This window comes from Sinohyriopsis cumingii, chromosome 6, assembly GCF_028554795.1.
Source record: "Sinohyriopsis cumingii isolate HCF-2022 chromosome 6, ASM2855479v2, whole genome shotgun sequence".
NCBI classification, from domain to species: Eukaryota; Metazoa; Mollusca; class Bivalvia; order Unionida; family Unionidae; genus Sinohyriopsis; species Sinohyriopsis cumingii.
The window spans coordinates 127,496,186-127,516,838 of NC_142966.1; the positions used below are offsets into that span (position 1 = coordinate 127,496,186).

At 36.2% G+C, this 20,653-nt stretch overlaps 1 protein-coding gene across 9 annotated transcripts in view; it reads left to right on the forward strand.

Annotated features, from left to right (window-relative positions):
• Nucleotides 1-7,894: 7,894 nt before the first annotated feature.
• The window catches only part of LOC149797921 (nucleoside diphosphate-linked moiety X motif 6-like), a 254,096-nt gene continuing 241,337 nt past the window's right edge, over nucleotides 7,895-20,653 (forward strand). For 3 of the 9 annotated variants that reach the window (XM_089962966.1, XM_089962971.1, XM_089962972.1), the window contains exons 1-5: nucleotides 8,499-8,646; nucleotides 10,135-10,388; nucleotides 12,402-12,608; nucleotides 13,637-13,695; nucleotides 18,814-18,865. In XM_089962966.1, the coding sequence (XP_089819092.1) occupies nucleotides 10,181-10,388; nucleotides 12,402-12,608; nucleotides 13,637-13,695; nucleotides 18,814-18,865 (526 nt within the window). In that variant the 5' untranslated portion in view covers nucleotides 8,499-8,646; nucleotides 10,135-10,180. Of the gene's footprint in view, nucleotides 8,165-8,498; nucleotides 8,647-8,882; nucleotides 8,983-9,002; nucleotides 9,134-10,134; nucleotides 10,389-12,401; nucleotides 12,609-13,636; nucleotides 13,696-18,813; nucleotides 18,866-20,653 lie in introns of those variants that run through there. The other 6 variants (XM_089962970.1, XM_089962975.1, XM_089962974.1 and 3 more) reach the window with 4 other exon arrangements.

Consider the following 20,653-nt stretch of genomic DNA (forward strand, 5'->3'; position numbering starts at 1 on the left):
GAGGATCCTTTTTATGGTGCGGGCTACCGGCACGAAAACTTTAATTTGGTCTCGGTGCTGATAAATAATTTTATATCGAAGTTCATCATTGAGCATCTTCGCTATTCTGTATTCGCGCATATGAGTTTTATAACCCTGTGCGCGAGCTTCTACGACGCTATCGTATTGATCTGTCAACCAGGTAGAATTAAAAATTTCACTGGCCGTGGCGAATTTCTTTACGGCGTTGATTTCATCGGTAAGTGTTGCAATGGTTTCTTCGTTCATATGCAATAGCGTTTATTTGTCTTTAATTTACTGTCAACGTTAGGCAGGTTCATAAAAAGATATAAATTTATTGTATTTTTCCGAGTATACTTTTTTTGTCACCGCGTTAATATTCCTGCAAATCGATGACTTATTTATACCAAAATATTTGGCGGCAGAATACATTGATGGAAATTCTATCTCGTCGTCGTCATCGGCATCGATGATAACAGCAATAACAGGTATCGGATTAATCCGATGATAAATTCTTGTTGTGTTACGAATGTTTTCACTCTGAGTAACAGCTCTTAAGTTTTCTATGCGGTTATCTAATTTATCCCTGTTGATGTGATCAATAACTAATCCCTGCTTGATCGGTCCATGAAAACACTCAAAAATAAATCTGTGAAGATAATAATTTTTTCCTTCGCCGCCGCGATAAACCTTAATTTTTTTATAACCACTATTACAAACATTTCCGAGTGGGGTTTTTAATCTACTGCTTCTAACGGTTCCATCTGCTGAAGATTCGTAGTTGGCGTAGATTGGATGTCTTCTGAATACCATTTGTCTATACTAGATGCCATTTGTTTGTTTAAATAATAGTTCGGGTGGTTGTCGATGTATTCCTGTTCCGTGAAGATACGATTATGCCTTCGCCGGTAATACCTGGCGAGCTCGTGAAATCTCTTACCGCCACATCCTGAACATAATTTTGTTTTTCCACGGATTGCAATACCGCATACGGCACAAGTAACTCAGCCGTTGGATCCTCGCTTGAAATTTTGATTATGAGATGCACTATATTCGCCGACACATTTTCGCTGGCATCGCTGTTTAGTCCCTGCAATTTTCCATCCACAATGGTTTTCAGGCATATATATATGCCATTTTTGTAATTAGACATATTTGTTCTACTGTTATATATGGAAGAATTTAACAGATTGTCATCGATAAGACCGGCCCGGGGGAGATTTGACCTTGATAGGTTAACCGGTGATGCGCAACGAAAGGATTTAACAACGCTGAATAGCATCATCGGACGCGCGAAACAGGAACTTCGTGATGATGGTGCAAGTCACGTATTCTCGACGTATAAAATTATCCGTGAGAGTTCCGAAGATATCTTTGAAGATCTTTTCGGCGATGATGTCATCGACGGCACGATGACAGATACGCGCGCGGGCAACATTGTTAAATATCTTGATGATAGCAAATATTATATGTTGATAAAATTTATCGTCGGTGTCGTCGATGAACTCGGTGATCAACAATGGATTATCCGTGATAAACGTGATCCTGTCCTTGCCAACGGAAAAACAGTTTTGTTAAGTCGTCATAGCAGACCAGGAATGCTCGTTGGAATTGATATTCCATATTATGTCAGAGCGTATCCTGTAACTGCACTCATTTACGGGTTATATGTTGTAAAAAAACCAAAAATTGATAAACTCGCTCCGATGCGAATGACTGCGTCGACGGTGTTGAATTGTGTAGCCGAGCGAGTAATGGAACATTTCAGCAACGCAGCGCGGGGCAACGGTTTAACACCGTCGAGAAAATCCAAGATAACAACATGGGCTAATCGAGTCAGAGATAGCGGAGCATCAATAGCGGATGTTGCTGCGTTGGAACGGCTATTGAGATTTCCTATAACTGTGAAATCGCTGACCGGAGAAGAATTATACAAATCAAAATACAACTGTCGCGGATCACCAATAATAATTATTGATCATAACAGTCATGCTTGGACCGAATCAGTTAGGATATTTCCGCGAGACCGTGTTGTGAGATATTATCACGGAAACATATTTGATTGTATCCATGAAGCGAGCAAAACAGATCCTGTGTCGGTATGGCTATTTAAAAGTGATGAAGATTCCGAGTATGATCAGTTTGTGAGACCCAACGGAGAAGTATACCGAACTGAGTCGTTACAACACGAAATGAAAACACTCGCGGAAAAATACTCAGTTTCCGTTGATGAGTCTTTGTTAGATCAGTTGCTGACGCGCTATTTTACTGTTCCAAGTGTTGCTGCTCACATAGCAAGGGAACGAAACTCATGGAAACCAACTCGGGGTAGTTTCCTCGAGGATATCGAGCTGAGCTGTGTTGAATATGGTCATGGCGGGTTGTTGAATACCTGATATGATCACCGCGATATGATATCCGTGGATATGATTGCGTGTTACCCGGGAAGCTTTCTTGGGTACGGCGAATGCAGTGAATATTTTACTAGATTTGGACATCCGACCAACCTGATGACAAGAGTATCCGTTGACGGACCGCTACCTGATTTTGACTTGACTGGGTTCGCCCGGGTGACATCATTTCGATTTGCTACGAAGTTGCACCCGATCAATTATGTATGGTTCGGTAGACATTTCGCAGAGAAAGGTTGGGTTCCTATTGTGTTGCTGCGATACATGCTTGACAGTGGCGTGCTAAGGTCGCTGACTGTCGGTGAAGCAATTATATGCTATCGCCGACAAACTGAAGTTTGGTTACCAACACCAATTGTTGAAATAGAAGTTATCGAAAAATGGACTCCCGAAATGCTTAAGATTTACCTCAGCAACAGGGAAAGTGTAGCGAAGGATCTCGGACGAAGATTAATAGGGAAATTTACTCAAGGAGGAGCGTATGATCACAAAATACATCACAATAGATTAATTTTCGATGATGCCGAATTGAATTTTATAATAGCTAACGCCGCCGCAAGAGATGTATTTTGTCACCGCGAAGATGCGTTGTTGTCGAACGGAAAAAATTAGGCACGATTGTTAGTTACCTTGATGGAGAATTATGTCAATACACACATTTGAGATCTTCAATGTTGTCTTATGTTTCTATAAATTTGCTATCGATGGTAAATAGATTCCCCGATACCGCAGTGAGAGTTGCAACAGATTCATTTTACATCGATAGCAAATACTTACCGCTGGTAAATAGCGTCGTAACGGAATCATCATGATGGGGATGCTGGAGAGTGAAAAATGAAAGATTACACGAATATTGTGAATCAGCTGATGTTGAAATTAAAGACGTTTATCGTGAATCAGCGATGACTGAAATATCTTCCAGCAAGTTGTTACCATCTGTGTATGATCCTGTTGCCAGACACAGAACTGTTTATCTAAACGGACCAGGTGGTTGTGGTAAGACAACTCGAGTAATTGAGTTATTTCGAAATTTTGACATGATAGGGTTAACGCCCACACATAGACTTGCCAGGGAGATGAAACAACGCGGAGTTAGTTCTTGTACATATCACAGTTTTTTCAAATACAGTGGAGGAACATGGACTCCTGAACGAATGGGCACAAAATATATTCCTGAGAAAATTGTGTGGGATGAAATAGACACTGTACCGTTGGATACGCTAAAGCAGTTTCTTGAATGGTTGATGACGAAGAATACTGCAGTTATTATGTGCGGTCATCATGGCCAACCACCGCCGTTTACAGGTGAATCTCCGGATGATTGGTTAACGAATTTTGTTGATTATTACGAAGAAACAAATGACGACATTAGAGCACTTGATGAAAAACTAAAGACGTTTAAAAAGCTGATTAGGCTGCAGAATAATAAAATTCAATGCGTAGCTATGCGCAAGGTAATTCCAAGGACATCCATGAGAGACTTCTGTGAAGCGTGGAACCCAAGTGATCTCATAGTGGCAAGAAGAAAAGTAGTAAGAGACACACTTCAGCGGCGATTATTTCAACTACATAAAGAAAAATTTCCAACGTTGCCGGTACCGTTATGTTATAGACCAGATGATACACGATTGCAAAATATCGATGTTGATATTCCAGGAAAATCGGAAAAGCAGCAGATAGTGTTGAATGATATTGTGTTAGTTGATATTGATGTTGTTGATGCTGCACTTGCTATGAATAAATCTCCATGGGTGTTAGGATATGCTATGACAATTCACTCCGCGCAGGGATTAACTATCGAAGACACAAAAGTCTGGATTGTTGATGATCGCATCGAGTGGTCAAATTTAGTTTACTTAGCTGTGTCAAGAGTGCGAAGAATGTCTCAACTGGGAAGAATTGTGCTAGATACGTCAACGACATCAGCCGTTGATGAGTCAGCGATGACTGACACGATAAGAAAAAAATTAACCGATTGCAAACACAGCGACAAAAAAAATAATCGGGAGTTTGATCAACGTTTGGATGTTGAATTCGTAATCACGCTACGACAACAACAACGTAATCACTGCGCGAATTGCAATTGTGTAATGTTATGGCGATATCCGAAAAATGACCCAAGACAGTTTACGTTAGACAGAAAAAAATAGCAACCTTGGCCACACACGTGAAAATATCATGTTGACCTGTCTTGAGTGTAATAGACGCAGAGGCGCAGCTGCAGCTAGTGAATCACTTTAGTGATCGAAATCACTTAAGTGATTTGGGTGGTAATTGTGTATCATCGGGAATCACCTGAAGTTGCTCACGGGTGAATCCGCGTTGAGGAGCAGTTGAATCTAATCTATAGATTGCTGGTCTGCCAGTTGATCTTGTCACGGTGAATATCTTGTGTGTGGTAACACTCCAAATGGGATCAGTCGCTCTTCGTTTACCACCTTCAAGTTCGCCTGGTTCGTATAAATATCTAACTGTAACATTACCCAACACTGGCGCCGGCGCCGCCAATGTTGAAGAATCATGGCGTATATATTTTTTTGTGATCGCGATGGCAGGTTTCATGTTGGTGGCTCGGGCGATCTCGTTATTTAGCGCAGTTATCATACTTGGTAATCTTGCAACCCATTCGCGCGATCTCGCATCTTGAATGAATTCTTTCGCGTATTGATATCCAAATAATCTTTCGGCGAGTGTTCGATTAAATCTCTCAACGATTGCCTGATCACGATGAATTTCAGTATGTCCTCGTCGTACGGTAACGTTATGTTGCTTCATCAGCGATGATACCCACCTTGAAATTCTTTGCCAGGATCAACTTGTAGCAGATGTGGCCATCGTAGAGGTCCTCGCTGATAAATTCGTTTAAACGCATCGGCTACTTCAGATGCTGTCTTTGTTGTCAACGGCGTTGCTTCCTTGTATCTGCTTGCAACATCAACTACTGTTAACGCGTATTTGTACGTTTTCCGACGAACAACATCGTGAGGCAGGAATAGTATGTCGGCCTGATGAACTTCGTTGGGCACACTAACATTGAAATGTGCAAAGTTGATTTGGCTAGGCGGCGGTAAATAAATTTGCCATATTGCTTGTTTCGATAGCCAGTTTTTGGCAGTAACCGCCGTAACCCCTGCTGCTTTAGCGAGTTTACTGATTGCCGCGTTACCTCTCCAGTATCCGATCGGGGAATAATAAATCGCCTCCATTGGAAATGTTTGTATTGTTATTAATTACTAGAGCCTAATACTAGTTTAGCTTTCATTGCGGATCTTATTAACCAGTTAGCGAGTGATTCTTTGAGGGATTTATTTTTGATGGAGTTTAGTGAATGAATTAATTTCACGTCTGCGATATGTCGTTGCTGAAAATCGGGGTTTTTATAAGCTACATCATGAACATGACAAGCTGCATCGATAGCATTTATCGGATACTCGCCAGGTTTAGGCTGATTGTCACTGTCAAGTCTTATGTCAAGTCTGGTTCCAGGACCGCAGTAGTTGTACCCGAGAAGATGTTTTTCTCCGGGATACTTTGCCCAGGGAGCTCCAGGGAGTTTTCCAAGTTGGGCTGTGATGTGGCTTCCGCTAAACTTTTTTTTTGAAATCTAAATTTTTTTGTGCCACATCGAGCACATCTACCAGAAAGTGCTTGTCGGTTATTCTTTGTTGTAATCGTTGTTAGGTCGTTTGTTGGGGTTCGTGCCCGGCACTTCACACAATATAAATCCATAATATTATTCATTTGTATACAAATGGAAGTTACTGACTTTTCTGCGACGAAGAAAAAAAGAACCAATCAAACATAACAGTGTGTTACCAAATTCAATCAGAATGATTATCATAGGTCCATCTGGGTCTGGTAAAACACAGCTGTTGTTGAATTTGATAATGAAGTGGATGAAATGGGATAAGCTATATTTGATAGCCCCGTCTGTGGACGATCAGCGATGTTATCAAGTGCTAAAAGATTTCAACGAGAGTGCAAAAGCAATCAGTGAAAGCGACGAAAACGTAGTTGAATTCATAACTGATGTCAATGATGCACCTGGCATTGATGACATCGATGGATCAATTAACAATCTAGTAGTGTACGATGATGTTATGCTGGATAAGCAAACAAACCCGGCAAGAATATTTTCCCGTGGTCGTCATAAAAACACAGATGTGATTTATGTAACTCAACGTTATACACAAATTCCAAAAGTGATCAGAGACAATTGTAACATCCTTGCAGTGTTCAACGGAGTTGACGTACACACGTTACGAAATATTCATCAGACTTGGTGCAGCGGAGACATGGACATCAATAAATTCAGAAATTTCTTTAGTCATGCACAGCGAAAACCACACGGGTTTGTAACGATAAATTTACACGACCCTAGGACACGATATCGAGTTGGACTTGATACGTTATTTAGTTAAAAAATATCTCCCCGAGAGCAGCAAGAGGGGGCGCTAATCTACGATGGTTTTCATATGTAAATCATCATTGTAATAACACTTTCCAAGATTAGATTATACGATAAAACCTTTTATTTTAGTAAATAGACATCTTTATTGTCATACTTACTAAAATAAGGGTTTGTTTTCCAAAATAAGAGTTATTCTTGTAAAATTATTGATAGAAGTATTTTTTTGCGTAAAAAACTTGTCCGATTCGCCCCCTCTGCTGCTATGTGCATCTCATAGAAGGTTGCTAGCTCTACATGGCTATTTTCACTTTATGAACTTAAGATGTAACGAAACAAATGGGTCAATAACTTTTACTTTGTTAATTTCATCAGTGAACCTTCAGCAAAAAGTAACGCATATACTGCTAAAATTCATTACTTTAAAAAAAAAAGAGAAGCCAGTCATTGGTATGTGTTATGGTTCGATCGGAACAGCGCTCGGCATTTTCCGTCAGGTCGTGAAAGAACCTAAGCACGAATACTGCTTCAATTTGATGTGTTTGGTGATTCGACACCGAAATCACAACATATGTTACGACCGCAAAGGCCGGGAGTATTCCTATTGTAACTATGTCTTCATCCGTCATAATATCTACGTGAACGAAACTAGTTGTTGTTGTTGAGTTTAATTATAGTGGCGTGCGCAGAATTGTGCATGTGCCACTTTTTTTCTGACTGCACCGCAGCCTGTCAGTTGTTCCTGGGGAAGGGGATGGTGCCACCTCCCCCAGGCTTTTATGGGTTCAAGGAACCCTGATAGTTTGGCCTCAATCTGTGGGTCCATAAAGGTCCCTTACAGTTGAATGGTTGGCTGTCATTAGTGGGACGGAGAGCTCGGGAACGGTCCTGGTTGCTTTTCACATCGCTGGTTTCTTGTTGTATTTGCCTGGTGTTTTTTTGTTTTGTTTTGTTTTGTTTATTTTTTTTTTTGATTATTTTTTTTTTGGTCAAAATGTTCTAAAAAGGGTGTGTGTTCTATGCTGTTTATAGAAGTTAGTACAAATCATGTATAAAGAGAGATTTTCAAGGTTATTATGGTATTACTAGTCGAGGTGTTTAGGGTGTGCTTCCTACGTTATGTTATTTATAAGTTTTTAGATATTGCCTCATTAAGTTATTTATTTATTAATGTTTTTAGAGATTGAATGTTATTTATACTTTATTTAGCAAGAGACCGGAGTCCTAGCCGATTACACGGTTCGTTAAGGACATTAAGGACCGGAGTCCTAGCTGATTACTCGGTTCGTTAAGGACATCTAGGACATCCGATTTTGCGGTTTCCTTAGTTTTTGATAGGTGCTTCGTAAGTGAATTAGTTATTAATATTTTTATAAAATTGAATGATATGTTATGGGTTTGTATGTGGGGGCTTCTAAATTTATTTAGCTAGTTAATGGGTCTTTTGGTTTTATGGGGATAGCAATTATATTTTGTTCCTAAGTCCTGCTGAGTCTATGAATTTATTTATATTTTTATATGCTGATTGTTTATTTTTATTAGAGTCCATAAGTAACTCTGGGTATGTGTGTGGTGATCCAATCTCTTTTTGGTTTTTGATAAATATTTTCCTAGCGGGTTGCTAACGAAACTAGTTACGAATATATGTCTCAATGGCGACGAATTCTCTCGCTCACTTTATGGAAAAGACTGGGTTTGCTACGGTTTCTCTTCATCAAATTTGATAAGTTCCGGTTTTCCCTTTGTCACCCTGGTGCAGAGTGTTTAGATCATTCGGATTATTTCGGATATTTGAATGAGACGCTTGTGTAAGACTAATTCTGCCAGGTAAATACTTTCGAAGCTAGTGAGTGGTGTACAGTTCATAATGGACTGTAGGCAGACTATATTTTTTTCCCCATAGATTAACATGTTCTCTGGTTGCTTTAGTCCGGTTTGCCTGGAATTTTTGTTTTGTTAGTGAAGCAATGGCAAGGCGTAGGGCTTGCATATTCCAAAAGTGTTGTCATTGACATAGGTGTCAACACAGGGGTTCGTTACAAAGAACATTTGGAGTATCCGCCCTTGAATCAAGGGATGGGAGTGTTATATTGTTTACATGTTAGAAGCCCCATCCCTTGATTCACGGACGGATACTTCAAATTTTCTTTGTAACGAACCCCTGTGGGTGCCAGCGTTAAATTGAGCTCATTTTCTCTGACACTGTTGGCCTAATTTTAGACTCCAGTGATAAGTTTTGTCCTTGGGGTTAGCAATAACCGTATCACTTTAGGGATGAAGGGTCAGGGACACAGTAACTGAAGAAACAAAAAAGGTTGTCTCTTAATAACTTGAGCTTGCCACCATCAACAGTTACCAAACCTTGTTGGACAGTTTGTACTTAGACAAATGAATAACCTAGTCAGTTTTGATATCAAAAGGTCATGGTCACTGAATAGTTTACACACCATAACTGAACTTAGTCACAAAGCTATAGTGTCCAAACTTATGAGATATGTTGCACTTGGGGTTCATGCTCATTCATCATGGTCACTGACAAAAACTAAAGAATATGGTTTTTGAATAATAAACTTGAGTTGTCCATCATCTGCATTTACTGAGAGAAGACAAATTACTTCAGTATAGTAACATTAGTTGTACATCAAAGGCCTGGACCAAACTTTGTGGGTGGCTTACACTTGGAGCAAAAAAGAAACTTTTTTGTTTGTTTGGGGGGGTGTGTCAAAAGTTTCAGGGTGAAGGTCACTTTTTATAAGAAAAAAATTTGTTTCAGCACAAAACAATTTGTTGTTATCTGTGCAGAGGGCTATTAAAAATGAGATCTGTATAATGTGCCATTCATGGTACTTTGTTGACTTTGTTGTATGTACATATACAGTTGTGAAACTTTAAGGTCATGGAGGGTGTAGGTTGCCTTAACCTTATATCTCTCTGCAATGACCTTGGCAGGTTTTTTATTATTATGCCGTGGTGGGATAAATTGTGGGATATGGCTTTCTATTGAATTCTTATTGCATTTTCAGTAACCATTAATGAACCCTTTCATTGCTTTTCAGTACATTTTGACTAAATATTACATTAATATTGATCCTTTTCTCTTGTATAAAGCAAGACCCAGGTATAATGTTTCTGGTGATGATTAAATTTAGAATGATATAGACATCAACAGTATAACTAGTGTTACGGTAGTTTTTAACTGAATATTGTCATTGTTTGCAGCTGGAAAGGCACAATTTTCCACAGAAGTCTTGCATTAATTTTATATAAATTTATGTTACAAAAGTTGACGACATTGTTATATTCCTTTTTTTACAGACTGTGTGAAAGATGACAGCAGTGTAAAACTGAATAGTTGACAGTAATGCTGAGAATTCTTCCACAAATATTCACAAGGCTGCTATCTCATAAGAGAGCACCATATCTGAATCAGTCTGTTACCAGATGGCAGCACAGTGGGCATCAAGTACTCTCTTTGCAAGGTCTTGAAGACCATTACAATGGACTCAACATCGACTTAAACCAGGTGCCTCTTACAACAACAGAGGATGAGTTTAGTCGAATCTTAGTCAGTAGGTTTTACATGTGACAATATCTACTAGTCTGAGATATGAATTCTTTTTCATCAAACAACAATAAGTTGTTAAGAACCAACTGCCAGAGCCTACTATTGATCTGATTTTTTTCTGAATATATATATATATATATATATATATATATATATATATATATATATATATATATATATATATATACATTATTATTATTATTATTAGTGGCCAGTATTTGCAAAGTCACAAAACCTAAAACCTGAGGAACACACAGCTGTATGGATGAATGGATTACTAACCTGTTAGATTAAAGTTACATGTACTTTATTGGCATATTGGAACAAATGTTGATGTTTTGAGTTATAATAATGCTCAAACCAGTCATTTTATTCATCAATTTATAATTTCTAACCTGATTATTACCAGGTGGTCCCAAACATTGTCATTTTGTTCATGTATCTAACCAAATGGAAGCTGTCAATGTAAACAACCAGACAGACTGCTTGCTGTCCTTTTCTAGTTTCTAGAATAGTACATTTTCAGTTAAAACTTGGTTGTCCATACCCAGTGTTTGCAATATCAACTTTTAATATTTCTATTTTAAAAAATTGAACAGAAGTAAAAAGGCAGTACTCTTATATACATGTGTCCAAAGTTACAATTTTTTTGTAGAATTATTTAAAGCTTATTGAAGATGAAAAACTATGTCACATCTGTTGTCAGAAAAAAAATATACTCAAAAAAATATATTCCCCATCCCATATATGTTGACTGTGTTGCTAAAGAAATTCCTGTCTGGATTGAAATGCCAATAAACTGACTGTGTTAGGAAGCCACTGATGTTATTCAGGTTAAAAAATATAAATTGATGAATGAAATGAGAAAGTGTTGTGCATTTTTATACCCTGTTGCTTTTTATTTTCAAATTTGTTGGGGGCTATGCAAATACTATAGTGAGATTTAAGTTAGTAAATAACCATTATGTGTCCACAAAGGGTAAATTTAAAAGGTTTTTTACTTATAAGCTGACTGCTGACGACATTAGAAGGGTACTTTTGAACATAAACTGATTGGTGTCATGGTATTCTGACATTGTATGACAGTTTGCTGCTTGTTGATGGGTATGTTCAAGAGAGGAATCGCTGTATACCAGTAACTTTGCCATTTGAAAAGCACCATCTCTAGAGGCAGGAAGGACTGAATGGAACAGAGGCAAATCATAAAGAGTTACAATTACAGTACACTGATACCCATGTAGCTCCTGGTGATGAAATCCACTACACTGTGTAATATATAGATATTACAGATGGAGTCTGGTTCCATCTACACTGTGGTGTGACTTGAGTCAGTTAAGCTTTTTGATTTAATTACATATGCTGCTAGTCTGTATGGAAACGTTATCTACAGTGTCATGTATTGCATTTTGGCCAGATAGACCTTACTTGTGTCTGGAATTGAGTGTAATTCACACTTGGTGAGTGTAGTACAGATTATAACACCAGCATATATCATTGAACTACACTGACATGAGAGAGTGCATATGGTTTTTGTGTAGTCAGAATTGCACATATAGTACAGGGTCAACTTGGTTTACTTCTTATGCATATAAAGCTGTGCCTGTATTTTTTTTAAGAGAGTGTAAAACTTTGCAGCATAGTGTAGTCGACCCTTGTAACACCCAATATTATGCAGCTAAGTAGGGCGTAGATGAGTGGATACAACACAGCTGTAACTGGAAAATTGTAGCCTGCTTCTTTGCTGATGTAAATGACCTGATTCGATTTTGTGTCATTTAAATGATCTTGGAAGTATTGTCAGATTTTGGACTTGTTTTTTTTTTCTTTATGGCAGTAATTTACAGACACAAATTTTCTTTGTTTAGGCTTTAATTTTTTCAAAAGGTTTTTCTCTGTACACAGAGCTAGATGCTTGTACTTTGTAATAACTTAATTTCATTAGAAAACAGGATAAGTCTGATGTAAGATATTGGTCAGAATGATGTAGGAGTAGGACTGTAAGTTAAATATATTACAGGATCTCTCAGTGAATGGCATCGTGACAAAAGGACTGCTGTGTGGTTACAGGTGCCCATTCTGCACAGCTGTTACATCCCCTTGGCAGCCAGGCTTGGATTTGAGTTCCATCATGCTGAGCACAGGTATGCCATGCTAAAGCTCTGGATGCAAGACCATCAACCAGATGCCACGCCACGATTCGCCACACATCAGCTTGGAGTTGGAGGTAGCTAGCTCACTGTGAAAATATATTCATAAGAAAATTAAAACTGATTTAACAACTTCAGGGATTTAATTAAATTGTCTCATGGTTATAATGTGTTTAATATTCCAATGCATGCTTTTAATTTTTGCTTAGTTTGCGCTAAATTAGATTAAAGTACATTAAGCAGTTACCTATTCCGATTGATATCCCAATTTGAACAAAATACATAAACATACATGTATTGCTATATGCATATTATTCAGAAAACAATTTTTGTTATTATTTCCTATTTTATTATTCAGAAAACAATTTTTGTTATTATTTCCTATTTTTTTATGGTATTATTATTATTTATTATTTCCTATTTATTTTATATTATTTTCTATTTCTTCATAAGAATAATAAATAATGAATGGAGAATTTTAGTTAGTTAAGAGTTGCTTCCCTTTTCTCACTTATTTTGACATTAAGGTGTCCAAAGATAAATAAAGGGAGATAAGTTTGTAACAAATCCTATTAATTGTAGAAAGCACTCCTGAATATTTTGTAACCTGCTTGACAATCTGCCATGCAAGTTGCATATATATATATATATATATATATATATAAGAGCATTAACTTGTGATTTTGATTTTTTTTGTTAATGATTTTTTAAAATTTTGTTACTTTGTGGCAAAGTTCTTATAATTCACTTAATGAAAGAGAAACTTTCATTGATAGCAAATGCCTTTTAAGACAAAACAGTTTATTTACAAGGATTGATGATGTGATAGACTGAATGATATACGATACATATAATTTGAAAATAGATGTACCACATATACTTGCATATAAGCCTAGTCCAGTTGCAAACTGCACTGATGAAGGTTTGCTTTCCCATAATCCAACAGCAGATCTGAGTCTCTATAGTTTGCTAGGAATACTCTGTAGAATAAACAATATAGCCCCTGATCTGCACATTATGCGATGTCAGTTAAAAGTCTATGTTGTTTGCAGTTGGATTCGACTTAAAAGCAAATATTGATAGTGTATATAATATTTTGAACCAGGTGTTGTGATAAAGGAAGAGACAAGGGAAGTCCTAGTTGTGCGAGATAAAAACAGGCCTGTAAGTATTTAAACAATAAACTTGACTTGTTTGCATCATGTTTAATATTCTCTCAATGTGAAACTTTGCAGCATATTGTTGCCTCTCTTTTAATGCATTGTGATCATAGATTAACTTGGTTAAATTTTGCTTTTTCAGTACCTGTTTCTAATGACAGTGAACTGAAATAACCAGTAAACAGGGATGTGCCTAGTCACATTTCATATCTTAATATTTAAGTTTTTACTTGGCATACCCATACATGGCAACCATTACACTTTTGGCTATATGATTACTCTTTTTTCACCAAATTACATTTTCCATGAGACTGCATATAGATTACACATTTTTATTACACTGAAAAAAAACCCACTCAAAATAAAGCAATAAGAAATTGTTTTTTTCATTTTGTTATCATTTCTTCAATTTTACTCATGTAAATTTGAAAATGCTTTTTAAAAGGTGACTGCTGCTTAATTGTACTGTCCTTATTTGGTATTTATTTCCAAGAAAACAGAGGGATTTCTTCCAAAGTGAACTTTGCCTAACAGATTCATTTTTTTGATAAGCTAGTTGGTTAGTGAATCAGTCTATATTTTTTTTAAAAAGAAAATGGTGCCAGATGTCCAGTGAAACATTTTATGGTGTGGAGTTGTTTCAAAACATATCAGATCAGAAAAAAGACAAATCGACACCACTTTACAAAACTTTAAAAGAAGAATATAAAAGTCATGCAATATAGCACTCTGAGCACCTGACCATGATCATTGCAGAAAATGAGTTCATGATCATTCAGAGAAAGTTATGCATGTCAACTGGTTGAAGCAAGTACTAAATATAAATAATTTTTCAGTATACTTTGTATTTATTTTCTAGTTCTAATCTATATGGATGCCACTTACAATAGTAATACTTACATTGATACCTTTCAGGGGGTTGGCATGTATGCATACCATATAAGCAGTATTTAACTATGATTTTAATTTGTACTAATTTTTGTGCAATAAATTTTTCCATAAATTAATACACAAACATTGCACATGCTCTACTTCATGACTCAGTGATCTTTAAACCAGAAAAATTAAAATATGTAAAGATTTACTGAGTGTGTGATTTAGATTTTTAACATAGCTTTAGAATTTGTTTAGTCTTTTTGCTAAGATGTCTGCATAGTGGCAGTTTATAGTGATGTCCAGCACTGGGTCATCATGCTGCAGACATTTAGCATTATGTCCCACCCAGTCCCATTATACTGACATCAGACCAACCAGAGATATTTTCAAGATATAGGATGCAACTCCTTTATGAATTCCAGTCATCACTAATGCATTATCATCCGAGACTATGTCTGTGGCAATATGAAATGGCCCAAGTTTCTCTGCCACTGCTTTTTGTATGTGAAGTATCGTCAGCTAAACACTGAACAATAGTAGGTGAATTTGTTCTTGCACATGCATATTTTCCTACAGTTTTGGAATCAGGAAACATCTTTTTGAACAAAGGATCATTGTAGTCTACTACCACTATGGGTAGTCCATGTTCTATTAAGAATTTTGTAAATAACACTGTGTTTATAACATTTGTGTCCACACCTGAGTTCTGCTGTAAAAACAGGTTACCTTTATATTGGAGTTAGTGAGATGAGCTAATCTGATGTATTTCTTTGTTTTCAAGTGTTGTTCAACATCAAATTTACCACCATGAAAATCCTATCCAAATAGCATGCATGATGCTGCCATAGAATGGAATACTGTATTATGTCATTCATGTATTCATCTTTAATCTTTGTAGATTCTGGTTTTTTTTGTGTCTTTTTCTGATCTGTCTGTGAAATTATTTGATAAACATTTTTGCTTTAACACACACATCGACTAGAAGCCATTCGACATGACTTTTAGTGCCAAGTAACTACAGACTGGTTCTGTACCATATATAAATCAGAACAAAGAATCTGAGAGCAAAGATTCAAAATTAGGAAACCATCTGTTTTCTCTGAACTATGCCGTGCAGTTGCTTTAAACAGAATATAATGATTGCATTAGGAAGGTACATGCAGGTCTGTTGTACTCTTGTACAAAAGCCATTTGACATAACCTTTAGAGCACTCTAGATTGGTCTCTAACAAACATAAATCATTACAACGAATATGAGGTCAAAGGTTTGAAAGCTTAAATCAATGTGTTTGATGGAAATAGGACAGGTGCTATATATAGAACATACTAATATTGTTAGGAAAGTGCATGCAAGTCTAGGTACAAGTGTACTCATTTGTCTTAGCTATGTAGAAGCTGTCTTTTCTAGAATCTGATCTGTGGGGTTAATGGGATGGTAATAAAATTGAGAAAACACTTATTGAATTTTTGGGGAGGGGATATACTATAAAACATCCATATCTGGGGAAGCGTAAAATGTTAATTTAGTGAAAAATAGTGCAGTGTTTATGCCAGAAGTGTAATAGTTGGCATGTATGTTCAGTTGATATTATATCTGTTGCTTTGTGTTGAGCATTATCATAGCCCTTATTTTGTTTAATTTTTTAATGTTTAAGTTATGGGGGATAACATGTCAGCTTATTTTAGTTTCCAATTTGAGCTAAATATTGTCATGTTCTTCTCTTTACTGATATGTTAAACCTTTGTACTACAGATCCATTTTTATCTAAGGAAGATGAAAATTTGTCCAGTGCTTTCATTTTCTCTTTTTCCAATAAATCCATAATTTTCTTGTGAAAACACGATTCTTTCATCAAATTGTATCTTTTTAGAGGTTATTTTTCTCAAAATATTTATTTACATGCAAAATATATATCATCTCCTTGCTTTGTTTTTACTGTCTTAGCCTTATAATATTTTGAGAAGACAATTATTACTGTTGTACTTATATCCGTTTTTATTCATTTCATATGCTTGCATATCAATAATCCATGTCACTGGTCATCCATGAGAGTATTATTAGCTCTAATGTATGGAAATCCTTTTCTTACTTGATTGTATAATGTGTAATTAGATTGTTCAGTTAATTATCCTTTAAATTCGGCACATTTCATTTCATGTTTCTTCTAATATAAATTGTTTCCACAGTTGAGTAATATTGTGCAAGCAACTGGACTTTCAGGATCATATTAGAGATTCTTCAGTACCATGAAATGTATGAATAACTTAAGATTTATGTCCAATTTTGTCATTTGTTTTGCAATGCTAAAAATCTTCATTTACTGGATTACCATTTGCCATTTTAAATATAACTTTATTTTCATTAATCTTTTATAACTTTTTTGTTTAATTATTGTACATTGACTTGTAAAATGTATTTGATCTTCAAGTTGCACTATGAATTTAACCACATCAAATACATAATTTTTTCTTCCTCATCCTCTACAGTTTTTAGCACTCTTCCTGTAATGGTTTATAATCATGATTATTATCACAAAATATAAATCAGCCTCTTTTCCAAAGCATTCCTATATATATATATATATATATATATATATATATATATATATTTTATATTTGAAGATGAAAAAAATCAACATTTGTGTTCATATGTATGATATTTTGCAACACATCTTTGAACACACAATTCCCTCAGAACATGTAAACAAATACACATTATCTCAAGATATTGACATGATTGCTGTCTTGTTTAGATCATTCAATATTTACATCACCTCTGTTCAAACTGTTGAATTCAGTACAATATATATTTGCACCATGATATATAATTTGTAAAAAAAATAATTAAAAGTTATCTTTTAGCAAAGTCCAACCTGACAACAATCTGCAAGACTTACTGAATAATTCTGTTCTGCAGCAATCAAAACAAAAACAGAATTGCAACCACCATTTTTTAACTCTCAGTCAGCTGTGTGAATTGCTTGAGGAACAGGTTCTCCTGTGACCTTTTCAAACCTTTTTGATTTGGGGGTCAATTGCTCCAACGTCAAGGTGATTGTTGCCAAGAAGTATATTGTGTTGATGCAGTACAATCAAGGATGATAAACTTAACTTTTAGTAAATATAATTAAATGCAGCTTCATACATATGTTACCTTATTTGTTCCCCTGAGCTTCAAAAGAACCATATTGATTTCGGTCATTAGTAGCTCAGAGGTTAAGGTTACTTTAAGACAAAAATAGATTTCATATGTGCATTTCATTTCTGAATGATAGTTATTGTGTACAGTTTTCGGTTCAACTTAGTACATGTATATATGTTTTCAGTAGTCCAAGGAAACATATGTTATTTTGGGATCAGTTCCACTATGGTTATGGTTTCTGAAATTAGATTTTGGCCAATGCATTTCACTTCAGGATGATAACTTAAGTTCATGTCAGCAGATTTCAATGCATCTTGGTGTATGTATGCCCCTAAGCCAGAGCAAGAATTTCTGTCCATTATTAGATCATTTGTGACAAGTTTAAGGTCTCTTAAAAGACATGCCTAGCCCTGATAGATTTCAGTGAAATTTAATACATTTTTTCCTCATGATTGTGGAGTTAGTAGCTTCAGACTAACTGTCACTAAAAATAGATCTGACCATAGCCTTTCTGGACATTAACTGCATTGGTTCCTACCATATTTGTTTGAAGCTTTTTACATATGTTCTGCTCTGCTTCAAAATGAACTCGATTGATTTTGGGGGTGTACATTCAACATCAAGGTCACTGTTACTAACCCTTCTTTGTAAAATAAGAGACATCTCTGCTTATAACCATGCAAACGCATCTCAAGTTGTTTGAAATTTGAGGCCAGAAACACAACCCAAAATGGGTGATGATTGACCTAGTTCTGTTGGAATTATGTTTGTACTTGTTTTCATCTGTTTGAAAGGTATCCTATAGAAAAGACATTAGTCAAATTGCTGTGTATTGGCTTGACAACATGTCTCATTTTTATATCTCTTCTAAGATTATTATTCTTATTAAAGCAATTATTCAGAATTTTAAAGATATTTAAATATTTTGTGACTTACATGTTTCGGTCTGCAGTGTGACCATACATGTTTCACTATTAGAAATCTAGTTCTATCAGCTTTAGAAATTAAATGCACATGATCCAAAACATTTTTCATCAAAGTTCTATGAGTTGTGACTATTCTGTTATTATAAAAGTGATACAGGGTTTTGTCATTACTTTTCAGTACACGCTTTGGAAGTTTCCTGGAGGACTTGCTGACCTAGGAGAAGATATTGGTATGTTGAACTTGTACCTTGTTATACTGTACACTTCACTGTACAGACTGATCATACAGCTGAACTTGTACCTTATTATTCTGTACACTTCATTGTACAGACTGATCATACAAACTTGTACCTTATACTGTACACTTCACTGAACAGACTGATCATACTGTTGAACTTGGACCTTGTTATTTTGCATGCTTCACTGTACAGACTGATTATACAGTTGAACTTGTACCTTATTATTCTGTATGCTTCACTGTACAGATATTATACAGTTGAACTTGTACCTTTTTATAATGTGCACTTCACTGTACAGGCTGATCATACAGTTGAACTAGTACCTTATTATACTGTATGCTTCACTGTACAGACATACAGTTGAAATTGTGGGGCCTCGAGTGGCTGAGTGGTCCAAAGCGCTCACCATTATGGATCACTGCCATCTTACTTCTGTGTGCATCGGTTCAAGTCTCGGATTCAGCTAATGTGTTTGTGTGAGAAAGCTTGCCAGTAATATCTCATGAGTTGGTCATTTTTTCCGGGGATTTTCAGGGTTTTTCCTCCACTCTTAATACTGGCTGCCATGTATAACCTATCTTGTACTGAAAAATGGCATTAAACCCTACAACAAGAACAACAACAGTTGAAATTGTACCTTTTTATACTGTATGCTTCACTGTACAAACTGATCATACAGTTGAACTTTTACCTAATTCTGTGCACTTCACTGTACAGACAGTATACAGTTGAACTTGTACCTTATATACTGTATGCTTCACTGTACAGACTGATCATACTGTTGAACTTGTACCATGTTATTCTGTACACTTGACTATACAGGCCATATGTTGTGGAATAACAGGTTTGCAGGCAGACTTAAAGTAGAAATAATATTGTGCATATTTCTCAGGAAGTCCAGACAATATTTGACAATTTTGTTGCTAATATTTTCATTTTGTTATGTTGTCATATGTTTTTAAGGGCTACTTTATATCATTAAAATTAGCATTGTTTTATTCAGATTAGATATAAGGAGATGCTGAAAGGTTCCATTTAAACCAGAGTTGAATGGAAAGGTTCAATACATTTTGTTAACTGTCTTGATCAGAAACTGGTGGGCTTTGAAAATATCAAATTTGTGGAATTTTCTTGAGTCTGTTTTGGTCACAGACAATTACATGTATAGCAGATGGTCAGTTACGTCACTTACTGTTATTACACTGATAAATACATGTATATCATTGGTCAATTACAGCACTCATTATTATTACTCTGATTAATACATGTATTGCAGTTGGTCAGTTAAAGGGGGACCCCGAGTGGCCGAGTGGTCTAAAGCGCTCTCCGTTATGGATCACTGCCACCTAACCTGTCTGCGCCAGTTCAAGTCTCGGATTTAGCCAATGTGCGTATGTGAGAAAGCTTGCCAGTAGCTTCTTGTGGGTCGGTGGTTCATTCTGGGGTTTTCTCTGGTTCTTCCTCCACCATTAATACTGGCCACCATGTATAGCCTATCATGTGCTGAAAAATGGCGTTAAACTCCACAACAACAATGGTCAATTACAGCACTTACTACCATTGCTCTGATAAATACATGTATGGCAGTTAACCAATTGCAGTACTTCCTATTACTACACACTGATAAATACATGTATGGCAGTTAACCAATTGCAGTACTTCCTATTACTACACACTGATAAATACATGTATGGCAGTTAACCAATTGCAGTACTTCCTATTACTACACACTGATAAAAACATGTATGGCAGTTAATCATTTGCAGTACTTCCTATTAC